The sequence below is a fragment of the Anthonomus grandis genome, chromosome 6, assembly GCF_022605725.1.
Source record: "Anthonomus grandis grandis chromosome 6, icAntGran1.3, whole genome shotgun sequence".
NCBI lineage: Eukaryota > Metazoa > Arthropoda > Insecta > Coleoptera > Curculionidae > Anthonomus > Anthonomus grandis.
Window position 1 is genome coordinate 30,850,857 of NC_065551.1, and position 23,248 is coordinate 30,874,104.

The 23,248-nt window shown below is 31.3% G+C and overlaps 1 protein-coding gene across 2 annotated transcripts in view; it reads left to right on the forward strand.

The window, feature by feature from the left end:
* Positions 1-15: 15 nt before the first annotated feature.
* Positions 16-23,248, forward strand: part of LOC126737028 (frizzled-2-like) — a 64,434-nt gene continuing 41,201 nt past the window's right edge. The window contains exons 1-3 of one of the 2 annotated variants that reach the window (XM_050441712.1): positions 16-150; positions 17,435-17,969; positions 21,357-21,596. In XM_050441712.1, the coding sequence (XP_050297669.1) occupies positions 17,550-17,969; positions 21,357-21,596 (660 nt within the window). In that variant the 5' untranslated portion in view covers positions 16-150; positions 17,435-17,549. Of the gene's footprint in view, positions 151-13,497; positions 13,899-17,434; positions 17,970-21,356; positions 21,597-23,248 lie in introns of those variants that run through there. The other variant, XM_050441711.1, reaches the window with a different exon arrangement.

Sequence of the window (23,248 nt, forward strand, 5' to 3'; positions counted from 1 at the left end):
TGCTGAAGGAACTGAAAATAAACGGTGGAAAACACGCAACGCGTGCTCGAGAGGGCCGCGTTGCCACGTTGTGTCTGCGGATTTCCCTAATAAAGGGTGTAAAAAGGGGCGAGTTTCTGCATTCGTGTTTTTTAGATGGAAATACATATTGTAACGTCATTCAAGCAGACACTCCTTTCTGAATACACACTTACTCCAGGAAAACTCTTTAATGTCAGGAACACGCTTTTTATTGAAAACGCAAGCAACGCATCATATATTATTATTGCTAAATAAATATTTGTTCAAGGGTTGTTTAGTAAATTGTTTGTTTTTGTAAATTTGTCAACCGTATATGGTCAAGGCATATTTAGTAAACTGTAGAATATACGTATATCATATACGATTCGGTTTACAGAAGATAAAATTTTTCGGCATTTAAAAAAAATTGCTCTTCAAATTGCAATTGAATCACCGCAAATATTTGATGAAATTCTTCAAACAAAGACAGTTTTTCGTCCATATTATCCAATCTAATAACGCTGTTTTTATACAAAATATTTATATATAAAATTATATAAAATTTAAATAAAGAGTGTTATTAAATGAAATATTGCATATATATTTTCTGCAAAAACATTGTTTTTTAATAAAACAACCCTTACCCCCCCACCCACCCCAAACATTTGCCCAGTAAGAACTTCTTTTGAAAAATCACTATTTTTTATCCATAATATCCAATCTAATAGCACTGTTTTTGTATTAAATATTTATCAATATACATATATATAATTATATAAAATTTAAATAAATAAACTGCGTTATTAGATTGGATATTAACGACGGAATTAGCTATTATTCATGCATAGTATTTTGGAAAACAATGATTTTTGAAAACGATTTCTCACTGGTAAGTTAAGTGGGGTGGGTGGGTGGTTTAAGGGTAGGATTAATGAAAAACCGTTTTTTTTTGCAGAAAATAATTGCCTGAGAGAAAAATACTTTTTAAGAAAATTATAAATAATGAAAATAATAAAAGGTGAAACAACCCTATTTTATTTCTCAAATTGCAGCAGAGCATCTCTATGAAAATTGCAATGGTAGTTGTGCCATTTTTTATCGCAAATAAGTGAAACTTTAATTTTTTAAGATAAGTCAATAAGTTTTAAAGAAATTTCCGTTTTTTTTTGATCCTAGACAATTTTTCATTATATAGGTTTAAAAATACAGTTTTTAAATTAAAACTATTGATATATTTATCAACCGCTAATGGTCCAGGTATATTTATTAAACTATGGAATATACGTATGTCATATACAATTCTATTTACAAAAGGGAGAAAATGTCGCTCATAATTTTTGTAACAGTGAATATCTATTATACGCGGACGATTTGAACTCTCTAGTAAATTTCTCTGTCTAGTCTTTAGAAATTAATGTTAATAAATCTAAAATTATCTGCTATTTTAAACTTAAAGAACCTATTTTATGTGACTATTTAGTTGGAAACCATATTACAGGAAATGTTGATAGTTTTAATGAGAAGTAACTTTTAGTAGTGATTTAAGTTTTAAGCTAACATATTGACGCGGTTACTTTAAAGTCATCCAAAATGTTGGGTTTCTTGCATCGTACCGTTATCATATTTGTGACTAGGATTTATTTTATATAGTCCCTGCAAGAAGTAAATTGTACAGCTAAATGCTAAATGATTTATTAATTTTTAATAAATTTGTGTAGACTTTATTCGTTGTATTTATAGACTCGATTTGTTATTTCGTTTCAAGAAATTACGTCTCAAACAAACTCAGGAGGTATTTATAAGAAAAGATAGAATGGAGAAGACTTTCTATATTGTACTAGATTCTCTAGTTCTATCTTTCGGTAAACAGCCTCTACCTCCAGGTAAAGCTTTCTAAGTTCAGACCCATTTTACTGAACATTCCCTCATCTTAAGGTGTCGTATGGTTTTGTTTATTCTTATTTATTTTAAATATCTTACTTGGTATTACATGTTTGCAGGTAAATAATAATTTAAATATTAAAAAAAACACAATTTAAATAATAGTTAAAAAAAGTGTTCATTACAAAGTCAAATAAATCATTAAATAATTTAACCCGTAATTTATGTAGCCTTCAGTGCATGCGTGTATTAATTTCGCGTGCTAATTTTCACATAAAACGTTCTCCGTTATAATTTTCTCCCGGTCTAGCATAAATTTCTCTGCGAAATTCTCGGTAATTAAATTAATAACAGCGAAGAAAAGTGGTCGACGCGCGATTTAGGAATGCGAGAAGAGCGTGCGGACATATATATTTCAGTATGTAATTATACAGGGTGTTGACATGAACGTTTGATACTGTCTGCTCGTTAGTGAATGATGTTCTTAGATTAACATCTACTTTAACGGGCGGAAACGGACTTAATTCTATTGCTTTATTAGGAAGTAACAAGTTGCTACAAATAGAAAATGTTCAATTTATTGTCGAATTGGTTTTCTTGAGGATATTGCAAAAAACTTTGACACACACTAACTATTTAAACTAATACCATTAATGTATTTCTTAACACTTCATTATTATCAGATTATGATTTATCTTTTGTTAACTTGATATTCCATAAAGAGATTTTAGAAAAACTTAAAATAAAATGCATAAGAATATCAACTTTTGGTAGCAAATGTAAATGAATTATAATGATACTGGCGATCAAGAAAACCTTTAATTGCAACTTTTTTGTGTTGGTTTACTAATCTGTTTTCGGGTTAAAATTGACAAATTTGTGCCCTTACTCATTTAAATCATGTTTTAAGTGTTGCTACAGGGTTATTATTTGTTTGCACTCCTTTTCAATTTATTTATGAGGGAGCTGGACGGATTTTTTGGCAAAAATTTTAGATCAGTTTCCAGATGTGTTTTTAACGATGCTGCTGACTATGCTATGTTTAGAATTTTTTCTGCTTTAAATACTTTATCGTATCCTTCCTGTATCGTATACGTAAGGGTAACTGTTAGGGATTTACAAATGGGTGGGAATGCACGAATTACATTTAAAAAATGCGAAGTTGCGGTATTACCACAGGCACGCTAGCGCTCTGAGGCCGATGAAATTGACACGCAAAAAACATAAAAAACACGAACGTAAAAAAATAATAAAAAAGGTTTTTGTCAGGGGATTCTAGCCTGAATCCTCCACACACCATAAAATCAATCGTTGCGTTTCCCAAATAAGGAAGCCTCCAAATAGGAAAACAAGAATATACATGGTTTTGAAACATCTTGATTTCCAGAGGTGTATGACAATTAAAAACCGCTTCCAAGCCGTGAAAATCGATTAGTTTCGATGTATCGATCCTAGCGTTTCGTTTTTTGGCGACCATCATCCATTTTCTTGCTTATGGTTGCGATATATTGGTTCAACTATATATGTCGTCATTGAATATTCAAAATATTTTAAGGGTAATAAATAATTTAAAATGTCTCCAAATTTTCTATCAATAATTTTTTTCTTATAGAGGTCTTATGGCAAGCATTATCAATATATTTTTAATCCACTAAATAACTACTCAATATTTATAGGTGCTTTGTTATCACGTTGCAAAGACTGACACTAAAACAATCAGTATAGTGTTGTTACTCATCTTTACATATTAGAATAAATGTCTGCTAATTTGCTTACTGAAAAAGTAGTCCGAGGCTAAAACTGAGGTAAAACGAACGCACGAGTTACAAAACATGAAGTCATTTTATCAATTATCATATCACCTGTTATAGAGAGAATCCTCTTTCAACTAGAATTGAAAGTGTAAATGACTTTCTTTCAGTATCAAAAGCTTTTTGAAAGTCAAGTGTCACTAGTGTTAGATTTACTTTTGGAAAGGTTTTATTGATGATTAACGATAACCTCTAAATGATTTGCTACAGTTTATTGATGCATTTCCATTTCATATCATTACGATCAGCCTAGTTCATCTTTAGGATTAACTTACTGAGTAGTAAATTTTTCTTTAAGGTGTGTTTCTCTTGTACTTGAAGTTTGAAGGAACATTTAAATAACAAAAATTTTCCTGTATTTGAAAAGGAAGGAGTTAGGAGTCACCTATTAAAATACAGATTTATACTTAAAAAAAATATATTTAAAATCAATTTTTCTAGGCACTCATTGCAATTTGAAAGGAATGAAGTTACTTTCTTGGTATGTCCAGGCAGTTGAAGGTCTCAAGCGTTTCTTGTAATATTTTTTTAATTCTCTGAAGTTAAAGTGATTTCCAGGCAGTTGAAACTATTGAGAGTAATTTCCCGGACTTCTAGGCAATTGACAGCCTCAATTTTTTCCAGAAAAATGCTGATGAAAGAAGTTTCAATTGTCTGAAATAGTCACTTAAATTCCAAGTAATTAAAGTCAATTTTTCATGCCAGTTATGTAAATTGTTTGGTATGGATTCAACGGGTTGGGTAGCAAATAGTTACAGCTGTCTTGAGTTTTCCTCTCTATAATGAACCTAAAACATGAATATTTTAATAATAAATTGAAGTAATTTTTCATGTTATCTCGTTTGAACTTTTCCACTTTTTTCCTTGTTAATTATATTTAATCATACACTTAAGTTTCGATGTCACAAAATCCATGAAGTTCAAGTAATTTTTTCTAGGAAGTCGCAGTCGTGATTTTTTAATTTTTGATGTCCTTAGGTCTACAATGCCAGCTTCAATTAGCTGAACTGTTTATTAGATTCCAATAAGTCTAGGTGTAATTGGACTTATTGCATGTTTCTTTTGGGAAGTTGAGGGTCTGGACTTCTTTCAGGAAGTTTGTTTCCAATCAATTATTAGTTAAAACTTTGAGACAATTGAAGGCAATAGTTTCTTCCAAAGCTTGGAATATTTTTTTAATTCATCACATCTTTTCTAGGCAATCAAAGGCCTTAATTTCTCTCTGAAAGTGTCCTGAATATTATTTTAACTGCCAGGAATTGTTTTAATTTTTTTAATTCATGAAAGTAATTTGAGTCCTTTTGTATCATTCCTACCCAACTGAAGACTTCTTCTGGGAAATTTATAAAAATATCTTGAACTGATCAAGAAATCTAAGCTTCGTAGTAATAAATTTCATAAATTTTATTTTTTGCTTCCTATAGACAATCGTTTATTTTCATTTCAGCCGACTTCCTTTAATATTCTAAGAGAAAAAATTAAAAGATTAAAAACAGTAGGAGTAGAAACTAGTTTGATATTAATACTAGGATAGTTCAAATTCTTAGAGAACGTATAGTTGTTGTGTTGGTCAAATTTGTAAACCAGGATATTTCTACCGGTATTTTCCCGATAGTTCCTATATTTAAGAGTAAGGGATCTCAGGAAGAACCAACAAATTATCGCACAATTTATCTGTTTCCTTATTTTGAAAAAAACAATTGAAAATAGAAAGGTCCGCACAACACATGGAAGAAGGATTGCAATATGTTGGTTTTATGAACAGCGTATGTTTTGTGTTCTTGTGAGACTTTTAAGGGACTCAATGTCTTAGAGATTCTCCAGAGAATCTTAATTCTTTTTTCTTCTTTCAGAATTTTATAATTTGTTCCTAGAAGGTTAAAATTTTTATTGCGTTTTCAAAACGATCAAGAGCAGTTTTCTCAATTTACTTAACTTAAAAGGGTCTAATTTCAGGTCAATGCCTTTATATTAATCCCACTTTCCGTTGCCAGCTTAAATAAATAACCTTCTTAAGGTCTCATTCTCCACAGAAATGTTACTTGACCCATAGTTGTAGGTTGTAATAGACTTCCTAGTTGTTTCGAATAAATTGCTTTGATTTATATCGTTTATACGCAGGGAGATATACATACATATGTACTGAATATAGCCCATAGGAGTATTAAACTACTTGATATTTATAACACACGACTCTTAATAAAGCATACTAGAAAATTTGAAAGTAATGTTAAGATCGTAGTCTTTCTACTCAAAGCTCTTTAAACTCCGTAAGAAATTTTAATGGAAAAAATATTGCTTTATCTCTCATAAATCTCATCATTTATGTATGTATGTATATACATGCACTAGTTGGGTCCAAATCCTATTTTAGGTCTTACGATCTTACAAATTACACTACTCCTTCATTCATACACCTCATTGATCTTTGACCATCTAAATGATCTTCTATATTTAGATCTTTCGACTCTATGGACGAAATATTACTTTATATTTAAAAAATTAAAACTATAGTTTTATAGTATATCTATAAAATATTCTATAGCATCTCTACTTAAAAATAAAATTACATGATATAAATGTCTGGCGCCCAATAGTCTGGCTTTTTTCCATACTATGGAACAGCACAAACTGGGTCAAGATCTCAAGTTTATTTATTTATTTAGAAAAGCTTGGAAGATGTTCAACTTTATGCCTATCCTACTGATTCTGTCTTTATCTGTCTGTCTCGCCAACTACACCACATCCATAGAAAAATTTATGCCAGATATAATAAGCTGGGCGCAAGCGTCAGTTCATTTGTTTTCGATCGGTCGCTCTCTTGAGAGAGAGCCTGTCGTGTGGGTGGTGGGAGGAGGAAAGAGTAGTTTCCGTTAATACGGAGGTTGCCAAATTAAAAAGAAAATATTTGTATGGATGAAAAACGTTTCAGTTGTTGGCGGTAATGTTGAATTTCAACAATTCGTGTCTGTTTTTATTGACATATCAAGAAAAAGTTGATTATCTTTTTCTAGTCTATCTATATGCAGCATTTTTGTTTAGCCTTCTCAACCGATAACAAAGATTAAGGTCCCTTTTTATAATCGGGATGTCCATTTTTGTAGTTATTAGATTCTGAAGTTACTGCATGCTCAATTCACCAGTAATGCTCCTTAGTAAATATTATAAATTAAGCATTACAATAAACTAGCAATGAAAGAGGTAACAGGCCTCTCAAATTTATGGTTCTTCTAAGACAGCTAAGAGATTTAGACACACCTAATTCATCAGCAATATTTATATTCCTCCAGTATTGTACACTTATATCTTCTTCTTAAGTAACCCTGGCTTAATATATATAGATACTGGCGGAATTTCCAAAGACATAAAAAACTAACCTACCCAATAATAAATCATATGTATAGATAAATAGCTACCACACCTAACTAGGCAATAGCCAGACGAGGCGTACAAAACGAGGAACTTATCTCTGAATCCATCAAATAAATTCTTGCAGCGAACAATGCAGAATAAATGAAGAAAATGTTGCTGGATCGTTCTTCATATTATCTTCGAACTCGGTTCTTCTCGATCTTCGCGGTGCGGTGACTTGGGGGCAGGGGGCACCACGAAGGGAGTCGCCGACCATCCAAGAACCCATAACCTATAATTTGTGTGTCAACAAAGAATAATAACTGGCGGACTTAACGAGTTTCTGTCTTATCTCGTTATATTTGCGAAGCCCCGCGTGCTTACGATAGACGTAACAGGCCGGATAATCATTATGTGTTATCAAACTTTTATTATTTACCTGTTAGTTATCAAAAAGCCTCAAAACCAAAAAACACCGTTTACAGAACTAATAGTTATTTGACATCTATTTCCTTAAATCGGTTTTATATCGGTAATACAGTATCACATCTTTGAAAAAGATCATTTATAAAATAATTTATTTTTAATAATCAACATGGCACCGAATAAATTCTCATGAAGTGTTTTATTGACGAAATTATTCATTTAACGAATGTGAAAAAAATTATTTAATAAATAATGATACTCACACCGAGTAAAAAAAAATAGAAGATTGTATGCCTACCACAGTTGATCTCAAGAGAAAAATCAAAGTCAGGAAAATAAGCGACTATAGAAGTAGATTCTTATTTATCATAATATTAAAAAAATGGTTTCACAATAGTTATTGACGGATATTTTAATGCCAATCCAAATGAATCTCAGTGTAACTTGGATCTATCTCATTCAATTCAAGTCAAGGTAAGAATATTTATCTTACCATAGTAAGAATCATCGTAGAGCATCAGTGTTCAGAAAAAGCGTTTGTTGACGTTCTTCGCCAGTTTCGATTGCATTATTATTTCAAAAAAAAATAATAAAAAAAATTAATTATTACTATGACTTAAAGGCTTCAAATATAATTACTAAATTGTGGCATTCTAAGGGAATCTCCAAAGAACCTGATGAAATCGTTTCGTCAGGTTACAAGTAAGACAAGGTAAAGAAAACATTCAGAATATGCAGATGAAAAGAACAAAAGAAAATACACAATATAACGTTAGACAAAATCTTGTACACAATAACCATCCTAAAAAATTACAAAATTCTTAAGGAGACATTATCAAAAATAACGAAACAGGCCTAAAGATAGGTAAAACTGCTGTAAAAACAGAAGTTAGAGGAACTGCTCAGACCTGCATGTTGTATATCTCAAATTTAGAAGGTGCCATAAGGTTGCATTCTCAGCTCACTTAATTAATGACACTCACCTTCCGTTTGCATTTACCAAACGATGAATGCAAAGTCTTGTAAATGGTGACTCGAATCTAATTGATCATTTGGACATGGTTTGTTACTTAATGTAAGGCAATATTCTTATTATAATTAGTTTTAATAAGTCTTCACATACTTCAAATTTTACTTGCGTTCATCTACTTTGTTATTTTCTTGTAAATAGTCAAATAACAAGCTCAAATAACAAAACTTCTATTATATTCCTAGCTTCAAGACGTGTTAACAACACACAAAACAATTTGAACTTGAAAAGAAGGGCAAGAGTCAACGTAGAATACGTAGTTGCACACAATAAGGTGTCTATTAACGTGGCGGTAGACTATTTGTCTCGTTAGACCCATGCGAGGCAGCAAATATTTGTCCACGTACATTACTTAGCGGAACTTTTGAGCTCATAATTATCGTGCAGGTGAGCCTTCCGAAAAATACATATTAGAACAGGAGTTGCTAGTAATAAAGGCATACACGGGCAAAGTTTGTTATACTCTGAGATTGCTAAGGAGCTTTAATAAAATCTGTTGAACCCTTTTAAGTATTTTGTACTGAAAATGAATGATTTTCAAAAACATTTCTAAACTATTTGTATAAGTTCTTAAAACTTAATTATTGATTTGATTAATTTTCTCATTGGCTTTAAAAAAATATAAGATACATAGTTCAATAAAAGTGTAATATATCTAAAAACTAGTGTTCTCAGTTGACAGAACTTGAAATATTCAAAGCCGATGACCTCAAAGTGATGATCCTCGTGTTCGATCCAGAAGACCATTATTGTCTCGTGTATATGAGATTTACACACATGTGTACTTCAACATTTGACATGTCTAAATTAAAAAGTAATAAGAAAGCAATTACCTACAGAGATTACAGGAATGCAAGAGCTAACATGCATATAAATGATGGTTCTTCATTTCCCTGGGCAAGCCTCTATGTCAGAAAGTTACGTATCTTTACATTTTGTGTAATAATCTGCTTAAAATATTAAAACAACATGCGCTGATAAATAATACATTAATAACAGAAAAACCATTCTGGCTATGGCGTGTCTATAAATAGTTGTTAAGTACCTCTTACACCATACAACACGATCAACACACCTTATCATGATAACCATTCATTTTCTTATTTTACTTTAACAAGATTAATACTGTGAAACTGCTTGGTAGTTGAGAGTCAATAATTATTTCACCCTAATGTTTTAGTTAGTTAGATTGGAGGTAACAATACACAAATATTTCAACACGTATTGTTTATTCTATAAATTACATAATTTATGTAATTCTGGATAAATGTTGATGATAAATAGTTAAAGACATATTTTTAAGATATCAATTAGTATCCCAATCATTTTTGCGGTCAAATGCAGAGACTTTTTTCGATATTGTTCTTTATACGTAATACATAAATAATTTTAGATTTGAGTATATCTATATTAGAGGGATTTCAATAATAAGCACTGAATGAAACATATAAATTCAAATTCCAGTGTGTAGATAAAGCTATCCTTATCAAGACTCCATCTTGTCCATAGAGCAAAATCTGAAAAGTTACAATATTACTTATATTGAAAGCCAAGGCTTCTGATCGGAAAATCAAATACCGGCCAATTTCGATACTTTATCAAACAATAATTTCAAATATTTTATAATAGTGTGTTAACCATTAACCTCAATTTAATTAGTTTATTTCAGTCATATTTGTTTCCCAGATCCCATCGATCCCATTCATCGAATATGAGGGCTTGAAATCGGCATCTTTTATTTTCAACTTCTACTGAAGTCCTTGTTTCTAAGTGCAATGTCGTTAATTAATATAAATTAACGATTCCTATTACTTACAATTATTCCATTAATAATTTTACTTTGTTGGAAAAAAAGACTAATTATTAAATCACTCTGCTCAAATCCGTAAATTATTCCCAAAAAAATATTATATTTAATTTTTAGATTCTCTGTATATGCATATTTATAATTAAAGGCAACTATAAAAAATAAAACCGTCCTTCTTCAGTCGATAATATCCCTTTATAATAGATCCAAAGCTTGATCTTGAACCTCTAATCAAACAAACCCGGTTTAAGAATGTATTAAGCAAACAACCACATATCATGGTAAAATTGGTGGGCCAATTTTAATCTTGATTTATAAAACAAATACGGCCGACAATTTGCATGCAGGCCCTCACAGAGTTTTTTAATAGCTTTGTAAAAGGACCTACTATACTGACCTACGGGCCAGTATAAGCAAGAAATGGAGCTAATTGGTGTCAGAATTTTTTGGTAGGAACAGGTATATCAGGAAATGGAAATCTATCCGTTTACTGTTGTCTTCAAGAACTTGGCCTCTATCCTAGATTTTCTTTGTTGACAGATCTGAGAGTATCATAGGGTTTCATCGTTTTAAGATGTTTTTATTTCAGGAAGTTCTTTCAAATCTCTTTAATTTCACAAAAGCTTAATGTCTGCTTTGATATTAAATAACTTCAGCCGCTATTCTAGCTTCGCATACGAGAAATGAAGTTAGAGCAAGAAAACTAAAATCCTTCAAATAAGCATGATTATCTTTTTCCAGATACTTTAATGCGACAGTTATGCCTTTTGTAAATTTTCCAATTCTTCTTTCTAGATCATGTGAAGGGTTGGGTTGGGACACATAGACTGGAGGTCAACCTAGAGCAACTGACTGGATTTTACTGACTTCCTGAGCAGAGCCTTTGAGGAAAGAATGTATACTGAATTTTTCAAGGTGAATGCATACTGTCTGTCAATTGTTAAATCAAAAGACAACAAGATTGACATTATAGGAGTCTAATTTAGCAAACTAAATCATTACAAATACTTGGGCTTGGTACCTACACCAGATCTAGTGTATTCAATGAATAAACCTTGCTATTTTCGTCCTATAGCATTGCCTTCTGTGCCAGGAAAGATTGTGGAGAAGCTGGTTAAAGTGAGGGTCATTTCATTTCTCAATAGACATAAACTGCTTGATCCATACCAGTTCGGATGTCTAAAAACACAAGCGATGCTATGTTTGGCTTTCTTCGGGAGCTGTATCTCGGGCTCAATACAAGTGATATTACAGCTTCGGTATTCTGTATTATGTCGAAGGCTTTCGATTGCGGGCACAATCCATTTGATTTGAATCTATTGAAGAAGCTTCAAGGGATGAACGTTCTATACAGGATCAAACGCTTCTCATCTTGACCCTAATGAACAAGATGTAGATAGTAAGATAAATTTAAATAGATCAGACAGGAAATAATTAATATTGTATGTGAAAAGCTGTACGTTTTAGGAGAATCTTGAGATTGACCGTCTATAGTTAAAACGTTAGCAAAATTAAATTGAACGGCATTTATACCTTCTTAAATATAACAATATTTTTCAAAAATACTGTTCATAATTATGTTCATAATATTTTTATTTGAGGTCTAAAATTAATCTGCCATGATCTAACGATATACCATATGCTCAAAAAGCTTCACTAATATCAAATAATATAAAAAATTATCCGTTTTCTCTTCCATACATCCAACATAATATTTACCCTAATTTCATAACCGGCTTATTGATATTAGAATTCGCCTTTGATCAGCATCCGCTTGCCCGCTGTGAGAAACGCAGTACGACAAACAGTACTTTATATTATATTAGACTTTTCAGGTAAATAGAAAACGCCGCCTTTGTACTACTTTGTAGTGCTACCGAAGCTTTTTGGAGCGCATTCGAATTTAATCTTGTTATGGCCAAACATAAAAGACCATAATTAAAAGATATAAAGGTTGTGGTGGGATCCCGTATCTCATAGATCTACCGCAATTTGGTTTTTTTTCTTGGCCAAAATCAACAATGGCGGCTCCTTTTTCGGCGTTTTTGATTATAAGCGTATGTGTATCGACTTAATTTCCATTCTATAAGTGCATTGGCACACTTCAATATATTTTACAGAGTTCAGTATATGGTAGTAAACTGTTAAGTTTTCAAAATAATTTAGTTAAACTAATGTTATTGTTTTCATACTAATATATATATTTAAACACCAATCATCAAGTAGTATTTTTTATTTAGACAGCTGATATACTAATTTTTACTAATATACTAATAGTTGAAAATATTAGAAGCAATAAAATTAAATGGTTACATTAAAGTATCGCAATTTGATTTTACTTAAAAAAAGTACGTTTTAAGAAGCAAATTTTGAAATATAATATAATTTAAAAAGAAAGAGTTGAATGATAAAAGGATACGGTTTTTTTTTTGTTCTAGAACACTCCGTTTTCTAATTGCTTATTTTATTCTTCAAAATGTTTTTGAAGATAATGCAATAAAAAAAGTCAAGTGTAATATATGCAATCATTCAATATTTTACGCACTCCGTATATATATGCGAGGATGCTGCTTATCTTTTGACTGATATTCATCCAATTTGTTTGTTATTCGACTTGTGATTATCCTTGTCAACAGTTTGCGTAGTTTTTACAGTAAGCTAATTGATTTATATTTATGTAGTAGACTTTTGCTTTTATTTTTAAACAATAAATAGTATAATTGTGATCGTGTTTCACATTTATTCAGTGATATCATTTTTTTTCAAGCATTTAGGCTTTTTTTTCTTCCCTCTTACTTTTGCCCCTTGATATGTAATATAGTAGATTTAGTTACAGAAAATATTTCTTGCCTATCGACGCTTGTCAATTAAATTCTCCTTTTAGAACCTCCCTATAAATAACTATAATATATAAGGGGTGATAAAAAACTAGAAAATTCAAATAAACCCATCTCGGTACACGTTGGGCAAATATTGTATTCCCTTATCAAATTGCCGCCTTTCTGGTACTAATTAAAAAACACCGGGCCTCTGTCTAAGGATTTTCTATGATACTGATAAATGAGTACCTACCGCTGTATACTACGTACTATCTAATCTCCCTCGTTTATTTGCCCACGGTAGATTTTTCAAAGAGTGGCGACGCGTAAGTCGTCTGTTTTCCAAAAACTTCATACATTTACCGCGTAATTTACTAAAAAGATAAATATAAACAATGGAGAAGACTCGGAAGGTTTCCTATAAAAGAGCTGAATGTTATCGTAAGTGAGTTCAGTTTGCTACGGCTTTTAACAGTTAAAGTAGTTTGCAAGTTAAAAAGTTATTACCTCGTGCCATCTGCGAATTCTTTCGGCTACCTACGGACATAATAAAAAGGAGAAAAAGCAACTGAAAATTCGAATAAAAAAAGGTTGCCCCGTAAAAGTCGTCAGCTTTTTGACTTTTTTACCTAAACAAGCCGGGTGCGCGCTTATTTGAATAATTCGGTACCAGTCGACGTGCTTCGGAAAGCTTTCGGGAAAAGTGAATTCTTGACTTGCAACGCTGCCGATGTGAATTGGTTTTGATAGAGTGCAATTTAACGAGATTTCTGGTATGTAATTGGTTATTCTAACTTTTTGTAATCGTACGGTCTATCCAAGTAGCATAATAAAGAATCATATGTTTGTCGCTAAACAATTTTTTTTAAACTGTGATGTTAATGATGTCAATCTTTTAGAAGAAAAGCTTCCCTTGTAAACATCAATTTATTCTTTCTTCTTTTTCTCCCACTATTCCTTCTTATATACCTATTATACCTTCCTTCTTCCCATGTCGCACTTTCAAAGTTTTACATCATCATTAAAATTACTCATAAAATCTAATTATTAAATATTTATTTTATCTCTATGTCATGCTATCCAAAATAAACAAGAGAAAAAAGTAACTAAAGCTAAAACAGTATAACAAAAAAAAAATTAAAATATTACAACTTATCGAATATGACTACTGAAGTACCAGAAGGGGCTTATGAAACGTTAACAAAATATTTAATAAAACTGGTCTTCATTAAAAACTACTTGCATAAAGAAGAAATGCAAATTATGAAATTGCAATTTACACTTGAATGTATCAGAGACGACGATTTATTAAAGAAAATAAAATTAGACCTTATGGTCCAAAATTGCTACATACAAGGCAGCCCAGAAAAACTTAACAACGATCAGCTTCCAATATAAAAACACAGCGCTGCAGATCTTTTTCAGTCCTTCACTTTGGGGTAATCTACATCATTTACTGAAGTAAGTCTTCTGACTTCTACCACAATATTCTGTGCCTGGTCGAAAGCAATCAAATGAAATACTGATGTTCAAACTTAAGTATGGTTCCTATAGTGTCGAACTCAAATATTTTGAGTTTGAGTGGGAGAAAAACAAATAATTTTCTCATGCCTTAAAAGTCTGTATTAAGCTTTTTCTTATTTACATCAATTACTTACTAAATATTGATCTTTCGGGAGAAATCCAGGTTGTGATGCAAATCTACTAACAAAAAGTCATATCCTAACAAAAAGTCATATTGGGAAATTCAAAGATACGGACTTGCATATGTTGCCAGAATATTTTAAAACCAAAAAATATTGTTATAGCCAAAATTGTAGTTTTTAATGAGGCGTGTAGACCTCTTCTTTCTCTTGGAAATTTAAAAGGAATGTCTCTGTCAACTGCCTGGAATTGGTCAATAATTTTTTTCCCAGGCATTTGAGAAAGTGGGAGAACTATGTCTAAAAACATAGAACTCTTTTGTTTTTTTCTTTCCTCCTGATAATTTCAAACAGGATTAGAGGAACGACTCAATCAACTGCCTGGCATAAGTTAATAATTTAAGATCTAATTTAGGAGTTATATCCGAAACGAACAAAAATGGTAGGAATGTTTTTTTTGTAAGGATGACAGTTTTCTAGATAAAGCTCCTGGAAGTTTGCTTCGACCTATTTTAACTTGGAACTGCTCACTCGCATTTATGCCTTGATATCTCAGTTAATAGTGATCTAATGGTGTTAAGGGTTAAACCCATTCGTAGTTTTTAATGAGACGAACAAAAATGGTAAGAATGGTTTTTCTGGTGAGAATGATATTTTTCGAAATACAGCTCCCGGACGTTTACTTCGACGCATTTTAGACTTAGAACTGGTCACTCTCACTAATTCCTTAATATCTCGGTTTGATAATTTACCTGGACATCTGACCAGTCAACTGCCTGGAATTAGTCAATAATTAATTATTTATTTCTTCCAGGCACTTGACAAAGAGCGGGAGATAGAGAGAGAGTTGGGCATAAAGGCATGGAACCCTTTTGTATTTTTCTTTCCACTTGATAATTTCAGAAAGGGTTAGAGGAACGACTTAATTAACCTGGCATTAGTTAATAATTTAAAATAAGGGTTATATCCAAAAATAGTAGTGTTTAATGAGGCGCACAAAAATGGTAGGAATATTATATATTTTCATATTTATAAAAATGTCGGAAAACATATCCCCTCGCAAAAATGATGGATCCGCCACTGATCGCAGGATTGTCTATGTCTGTATTAATGTCGAGGCTTGTTCTGCTAAGTCTTTTAAGATTCTGTATACTTACTTAACATCTTTTTGTAAGATACTATTTCTTGTTGGAGAACTAGTGAACATCTATGCATATAAGGTACCTAATAACGATATGAAGTAATAAAGTTATACTATAACTTTTATATTCCTTTGCTAGTTCGATATTTCGAGGTTATTAGTTTTCATTAAAGCTATTATATCATTTGCATTACAATTTTTTATTTTTTTTTCTATATAGAGGTGCTTACAAATACAGTGAATACAAATGTTCATTGCTTTATCAGGGGCGGATCGAAAGGTGGGAGATTTTCTTTTCCAAAAGCCATGCGACTCGTACATTATTTATATCGATTCAAATGTGAAAAAATCTAGTAGTCTATAATTCACCTACAATTTAGTGAAATATTTAAAAACCAAAAAATAACATATTTAAATTTGTAGTTGTTAATGAGACGCGTAGAACTCCGGCAAATTTTAGAGGAATGACTCAGTCAACTGCCTGGAATTGGTCAATAATCAATTATTTTTTTCTTCCAGGCACTTGAGAAAGAAAGAGAGTGAGATAGAGAGAGAACTATGTCTAAAAGCATAGAATCCTTTTGTCTTTTTCTTTCCTGATAATTTCAGACAGGATTCAGTCAATTGCCTGGCATTAGTTAATAATTTAAGATCTAATTTAAAGGTTATATCCGAAAATATTAGTTTTAATGAGACGAACAAAAATGGTACGAATGGTTTTTTTTTTGGAAGGATGCCAGTTTTTTAGATAAAGCTCCTGGAAGTTTGCTTCGACCCATTTTAGACTTGGAACTGGTCACTCTCACTGATGCCTTAATATAATAATGCCTTATATCTCGGCTTAATAATTTACCTGGACATCTGACCAGTCAACTGCCTGGAATTAGTCAAGAATTTAATCATTTATTTCTTCCAGGCACTTCACAAAGAGCGAGAATTGGGTATAAAACCATTGAACCTTTTTGTATTTTTCTTTCCTCCTGATAATTTCAAAAAGGATTAGAGGAACGACTTGATCAGCTACTTGGCATTATTTAATAATTTAAAATTTAATTTAAGGGCTATATCCAAAAAATAGTAGTTTTTAATGACAAGAATGGTAGGAATATTATATATTTTCATATTTATAAAAATGTTGGAAAAAATATTCCCTGCCAAAAACTACCTTACTACCTATGGATCCACTGATCTGGATTGTCTATGTCTATATTAATGTCCAGGCTTGATTTGCTAAGTCTTTTAAGATTCTGTATACTTAGCAGCTTTTTGTGAGATACTATTTCTTGGTGGAGAACTAGTAAACTTTTATCTATATAACGTACCTAATAAAGATATGAAGTAATAAAAAACTCAGTACATATGCTCAGAGAATCCAAGCAAATCCAAACAGCCCAAGCTTTTAAGTTAGACCTTGTGACTTACTTTGTCAAACGCCTTTGCACAGTTTGTCATGAGTGCTACAAAAAACTGTGTATTGAAGCTTGTAGCACTGGCGTGTGATTCATGATTTTCCTTCAATTTTCAGAAATTTTGAGTCGTGGGCAACGTAGCAGCTGCATTCCGATCATCTCCGAACCGAAGAAACCGCAAGAAAACAAAAGGAGACGGCAAAAGCGCACTCGGGCACTTCGAAAGCGCCGATGAACTTTTTGGACCGTGCGGTCGTACTCCGAGAAAAGCGGTCTTTCGCGGCGGTCGTGGTGACGATGTTTTCGTTTCAATTTTACGGGTTTCTCTTAGTTTCCGTCGTTTTTCTAAATGGAAACTCGGCGGCCGAACCATTTTTGAGGACATGCGAACCGATACGCGTAGAACTGTGCCGGGGTTTGGGGTATAACATGACCAGAATGCCGAACTTGGGGGGTAATGATGTACAACAAGAGGCGGACTATAATTTGAAATCGTACTCACCTCTGATACAATACGGGTGTAGTCAACATTTGAAATTGTTTTTGTGTTCTGTGTACGTGCCCATGTGTACCGAGAAAGTCGCGAATCCGATTGGACCTTGCAGGGGGTTGTGTGAAAATGTTCGAAGAAGGTGTTATCCTGTACTACAGGTGAGTTTTCGATGCTTAGGCTACTGTGGTAGATTAATTTACCTTTAAGTAGTTTGGAATAGGTACTAGGAAGGTATTGTACAAATAATGGGCAAATATTAAATATGCAAGGTATTTGAAAGACCTACTATATGCAGTCTTAGAAGTATAGCTTCTGCAAAATGTTAGGATAGGACAAATTAAAAATTGAGTTTTCAAAGCTAGGATAACATCCAGATATTTTTTAATTTATTTTAATAATTCAAGAAATCCCTATTAGTAGGTACTATACAGTAAATCAAATCAAATATGATTCATTATAATAACATCAAATGTTTTTGACAAAGCTAAAAAAAATTTAAATACAAATATCATAAGAAAGCATCTAAGTAGGTATGTAATTTAATGTAAAATTATTATATTATGCATACAATACCAACCACCACAAAAAGAAAATCTCATCATTGAAATAAATATAATTTTAATAATAAATGTTTTTTTATTTGTAAATATGCAATACATGCAATAATTATAAATAAAATAAAAAAACTATATATGCAATTAAAAGGCCTACAAATTCAGATTTCTGCAGTGCAGTTTCTGGTCTTTAACATTGTGACCCAAGAAAAGGAATATTTTATTAAAGGACAATTGAAATTATGTTTTTGAATAATATTTAAAACTAAGGACCCAAGTACCAAAATGCATGTACTAAACCTACTAATATTCAAACAAAACAACACATAAAGAAAGCATGGGTTGCTCAGAACTGGAGCCCCTAAAATCATTAACAATCCTCCATTGAACAAAGTATTACTAAGGCTTCTTGTAGTCACTTTGTTTTTCTTTCTTCTAGGTATGTTTGTTTTTCGATTACTTGCATCTTGTTTGCTTTTGTTCTTTCCTTCTTTTCTTCATCTATGTCATAGTATGTAATATAATATAATAAATAGTAAAAAAGGTTTTTGAAATTATGTAATGAGAAGTAATTAAATTTAACTGAAACTAAAAAATAAACAAAACTTTGCGTGGAACACAAATTTTTCAATGCAACTTTTTATATGCATAACTTAAGGGTACCGCCATGGAGTTAAATGCAGAAAATACTTTCGACAAGTTGTATTAGGAAATGTTGGTGAGATTATGTGCTGTGTTTGAAGAAAGCAAGTGCAATGTTAATTATTCTGTAGAACAGCTCAATAACTGTTTTTCATCCATAAAATTTAACCATATAACCAACTTTCATTCTTATATTATACTCTTGTCTCATACTTTTAGATACATTACTATTATAATGACTCTAATTACTGTTTTCTGCATACAATGGCTAGCATGCATTTCTTTAGTACATCATTTATTCGCATTTTTTATAAGTAGTAACCAATTTAATAATAAAGAAAAAGAAGCAATTAAATCAATTGCCATCTAGAGGAAATAGTTATGACAGTAGGATGAAAAATAAAATGAAGACCAAAGAAAAGTCCAGGATCTATGAGATGAATTGTAATGATTGTGATAAAACATACATATAGGGCAAAAAAGAACATCATTTAATGTCAGATTCAAAGAACTTATGTGAAATATGGATTACTTCTTCAAGTTCAAATATGGAAGAGTTCAAAAGTCAAGTTCGGCTGAACCTGTTTTAAATACTACCTACCTTGTAGGAATAGATAATTTAAAATTACTAAAACTTTGAAGTATTTTTATGATGGCGATGGTCCAGATGATGTTTCTGCTATTTTGTCCTGTTAACAAAAGATTTTTAATATTTCATCAACAAATACAGATATTTTTCTAATTGTTTGGAAGAATCTTGAGAATATAAATCAATACAATATCAAAAATATATACATTTTTAAAAAAGGTTTTTTAATATTTTAAAGTTTTTGAATTGAACAACTTGTGTACTACCTGTTTAACTGACAAACTTATTTAAACTGTTCCTGTTGGACGCTTTATATAAAAAATACTAAATTTCCACTTTAAAATAATTAAAATGAATTATTACAATTTTTTATGTTAAGGGTATTTTTAGCAATACATCAATAGCAATCATGCAAAGGCTTTCAAAAGTATCCTTCCTTATCCTGTTTAAATAGTAGTAATCTATCTTAGAGATATATTTTTAAATTATTGCTTACTGTCTGCCTTTGTCGGGTTTTAAAAAAAAAGGTATACTGAAAAACATTTTGATTCCCCTTATTGTCTTAATATTTCTTAACTGAATAAAATGAAAATGTTTTACTGTATGTATATTTAAAGAACTAGGTATTATTATCACAAGTTGGTAAACAACATTTATGTTAATTATTGACAATAAAGTCTAAAATCCTTAGAAAACATAGCCAAGGTTATAAAACTCTATCACATTCCAAACAAATATATTTATTTCTGGCCCTATTTTTATGTAAAGGTTAATTTAAAAGTTTTTTTGCCTCTAATAAATTAGCTAACACGCTAAAAGCACAAGTTTCATGGTTTTCATTTATTTTAACAATACACTTAGCTGGGGTGCTTGTATAAATATAGTTAGACTGATTGTTCATACATACATTAAAATACAGTATTCTTTACCTGATGTATTTATTAATTGTTGTATCTATCATGAAAATCAAGTATCCAACCAGACTTATCTAAGATAGCTTCATATCAGGCATTCTATTAAGGCACACAAAATGTTTATACTATATTACTTAAGATATTTAGAAATATACAGAAAGTCCTGGGATATCCTCCTACCTAAATATCTCAAAATTATTATTTGACCTCTAAATATACTAAAATAAATTAAAAACTTTGAGAAATCAGATTCAATAAATAATTCTTAAAATAATTTTCATTATTTCTCAAACATGAAGTTAAAAATAAAGGAACATAATTTTATCCTAAAAATACACAGGTACGTATGAGAAAATATAAACGTCCCGACAATTTTTAATCTACCTAATTATCAAATGAAACATAAATTGTATTTGTCTTAGTTTTTATTAAGATATGTCAGGAATGTATGGCTGAAAGGTCTCAGAATACTATAGAAATATACTGATAATTATACTCTATAGAACATCAGTGTGATATCCGAGGAATATTTTTGCTGAAATCTTGGATACTGTACATTTTGAAAAGGAATTATATTTTTCCATTAGATTCTTCAATTCCGATGACAAAAAACTATATATACATACACCAATATAACTAATATTATTATTTATTTTTATATTTTTTTTGTTTCTAGCTTTGTTTTCCAGATATTAAGATTTTATTTATAAAAGTACTAATAATATTACGTATTTTGTGTATTGATACTTTTATCAAGTGCATACATATTGAAGTATTAAAAAATATATAAAGTTAGCCTAATCTCCCTATATAAACTAGGTACTAATTCATTAATTTTTATTTCAGGGTTTCGGTTTTCCATGGCCTGAAGCTCTAAACTGCTCTCGTTTTCCTGTTGAAAACAACCAGGATCACATGTGCATGGAAGGTCCCAAAGAAAAAGTCGATATCAGCGCCCCAGTAGACCCAGCAGTAAGAAAATATGAGTGTTCACCTCACAGCATTAGAAACGGAGTTCCTGGTTGTGCCCCTACCAACTGCGATAATAACCGAATGTTCGATGAGGGAGAAAAGAGGACGGCTGAAGTAAGTCATTCAAAATAATTTTATTTAGAACCCTTTTATTCAATAATTCACAACGCATTTAAATCTAAAAGCTGCCTCCCGAAATATTTTCTTTCCAAATAAACATAGACATCCAGAGGAGTAAGGAATCTCTCTCTTGTGTTGTCTAAAAGCATCCTTCTTTGATCTCCCTTCGTTTAAGCAGAGCAAAACGGCGCTCCGTCAAGCGGTATCGATTACACTTTTGTTTTATTATTTCCGAATGACAGATTTAAACTAACAAACTAACATCCTTTGATAAAACAAAAACAGCTGTATAACGAGCCAAAGCTGGTTAACATCCAAGTTTTAAATGAGAAACAGATAGTCGAGATTATAGGAGGGAAATAATATATAACGTGCGCTGTTAACTATAAAACCGTAGAAAATCTGAAAGAAAAAGTGAAAAAATATGATTGTTAAAATTTTTCAATCATTACTGCTTCCCTAAAAACAAGAAGATAAAGAGGGAACATAGACGGAATTAAAGAAAACCTCAAAACGCCAGACTCAGACTTGTTGAATAGGTAACAATTAGAAACAAGCATTAAAATTATGTTTTACATTACGACATTCCACTCATTTGCTCTTGTTCACATAAATAAAAAATCAGTGATTAATGACATAGACCCAATTAAATTATGAATTTGTAAAAAGCCCAATTTCGTAAAAGAAAGGCAAATACCACAGTTTTCAAGTTCAATTGCTTTAAATTTCTTACTGCTTTAATAAAAACCATAACATATCTGTTTCCTCAGAGCAGTAGACCTACCACGACAGTACTTCGAAGCAGTAAGAATCTTAAGCTTGTCATTGTTCATAAAAGACGAGTACTAGACATATTTAAAGCGTTTCAGACCAGTTTTTACGCAGTTTAACAGTCCGCGTTTCTAGAACTAAGTACCATATAACTATGGCCATGGGAACCATTTAGGGAAGAGTAACATATTTTAGTTTTTATCCGATGAGTTGATTAATTATTGGTTAATGCTATGTCGGATTTTTGCGGTCTAAATACGGAATGAGTTAAGGTGGGTTATAAATCTATAGCATTACGGCTTGATTTATTGGTTCTTGGTTATAAAAGTAACAAGAAAGCACTGGTTGAATGTAAATGGGAAAAGTATGAAGAAGTTACTAAGTACTAGTTTGTCTGGTATTGGAATGGGAAATATTACTAGTTTTTGAAAGACATACATATGTATTTATAATTAGAACTAAGGAATAAGAAGTTCATATGGTCATAAATTTGCTTTATGAGAATAGGCTAATAAAGAACCAAGAAATTCTTTCCCTTTTCAAGGTCTCTTTTGTTATTTTAAATTTATTTTAGGTATTTTCATAGTCCATCTCTCATATTTGTCAATTTCTGTTCTATTTGGTTGTTAAGCTGCGATTACTTTTAAAGAGATATAAAACCTCTTCTCCCCCTAATAATGAACCAACAGGGATTTACCAAGGTGTTTTCTACCTAGGATCCTACATTAGATTTAAAATACCTATTTTGATTATAATGAGTTTCTTGCCTTGAAGATAACCTAGAATGGTTAAAAGATTGATTTTCCAGCAATGTGAAAAGTTCCAGCCATATGAAGTAAAATATCCACGAGAATTACAGCAACATTATAAACACT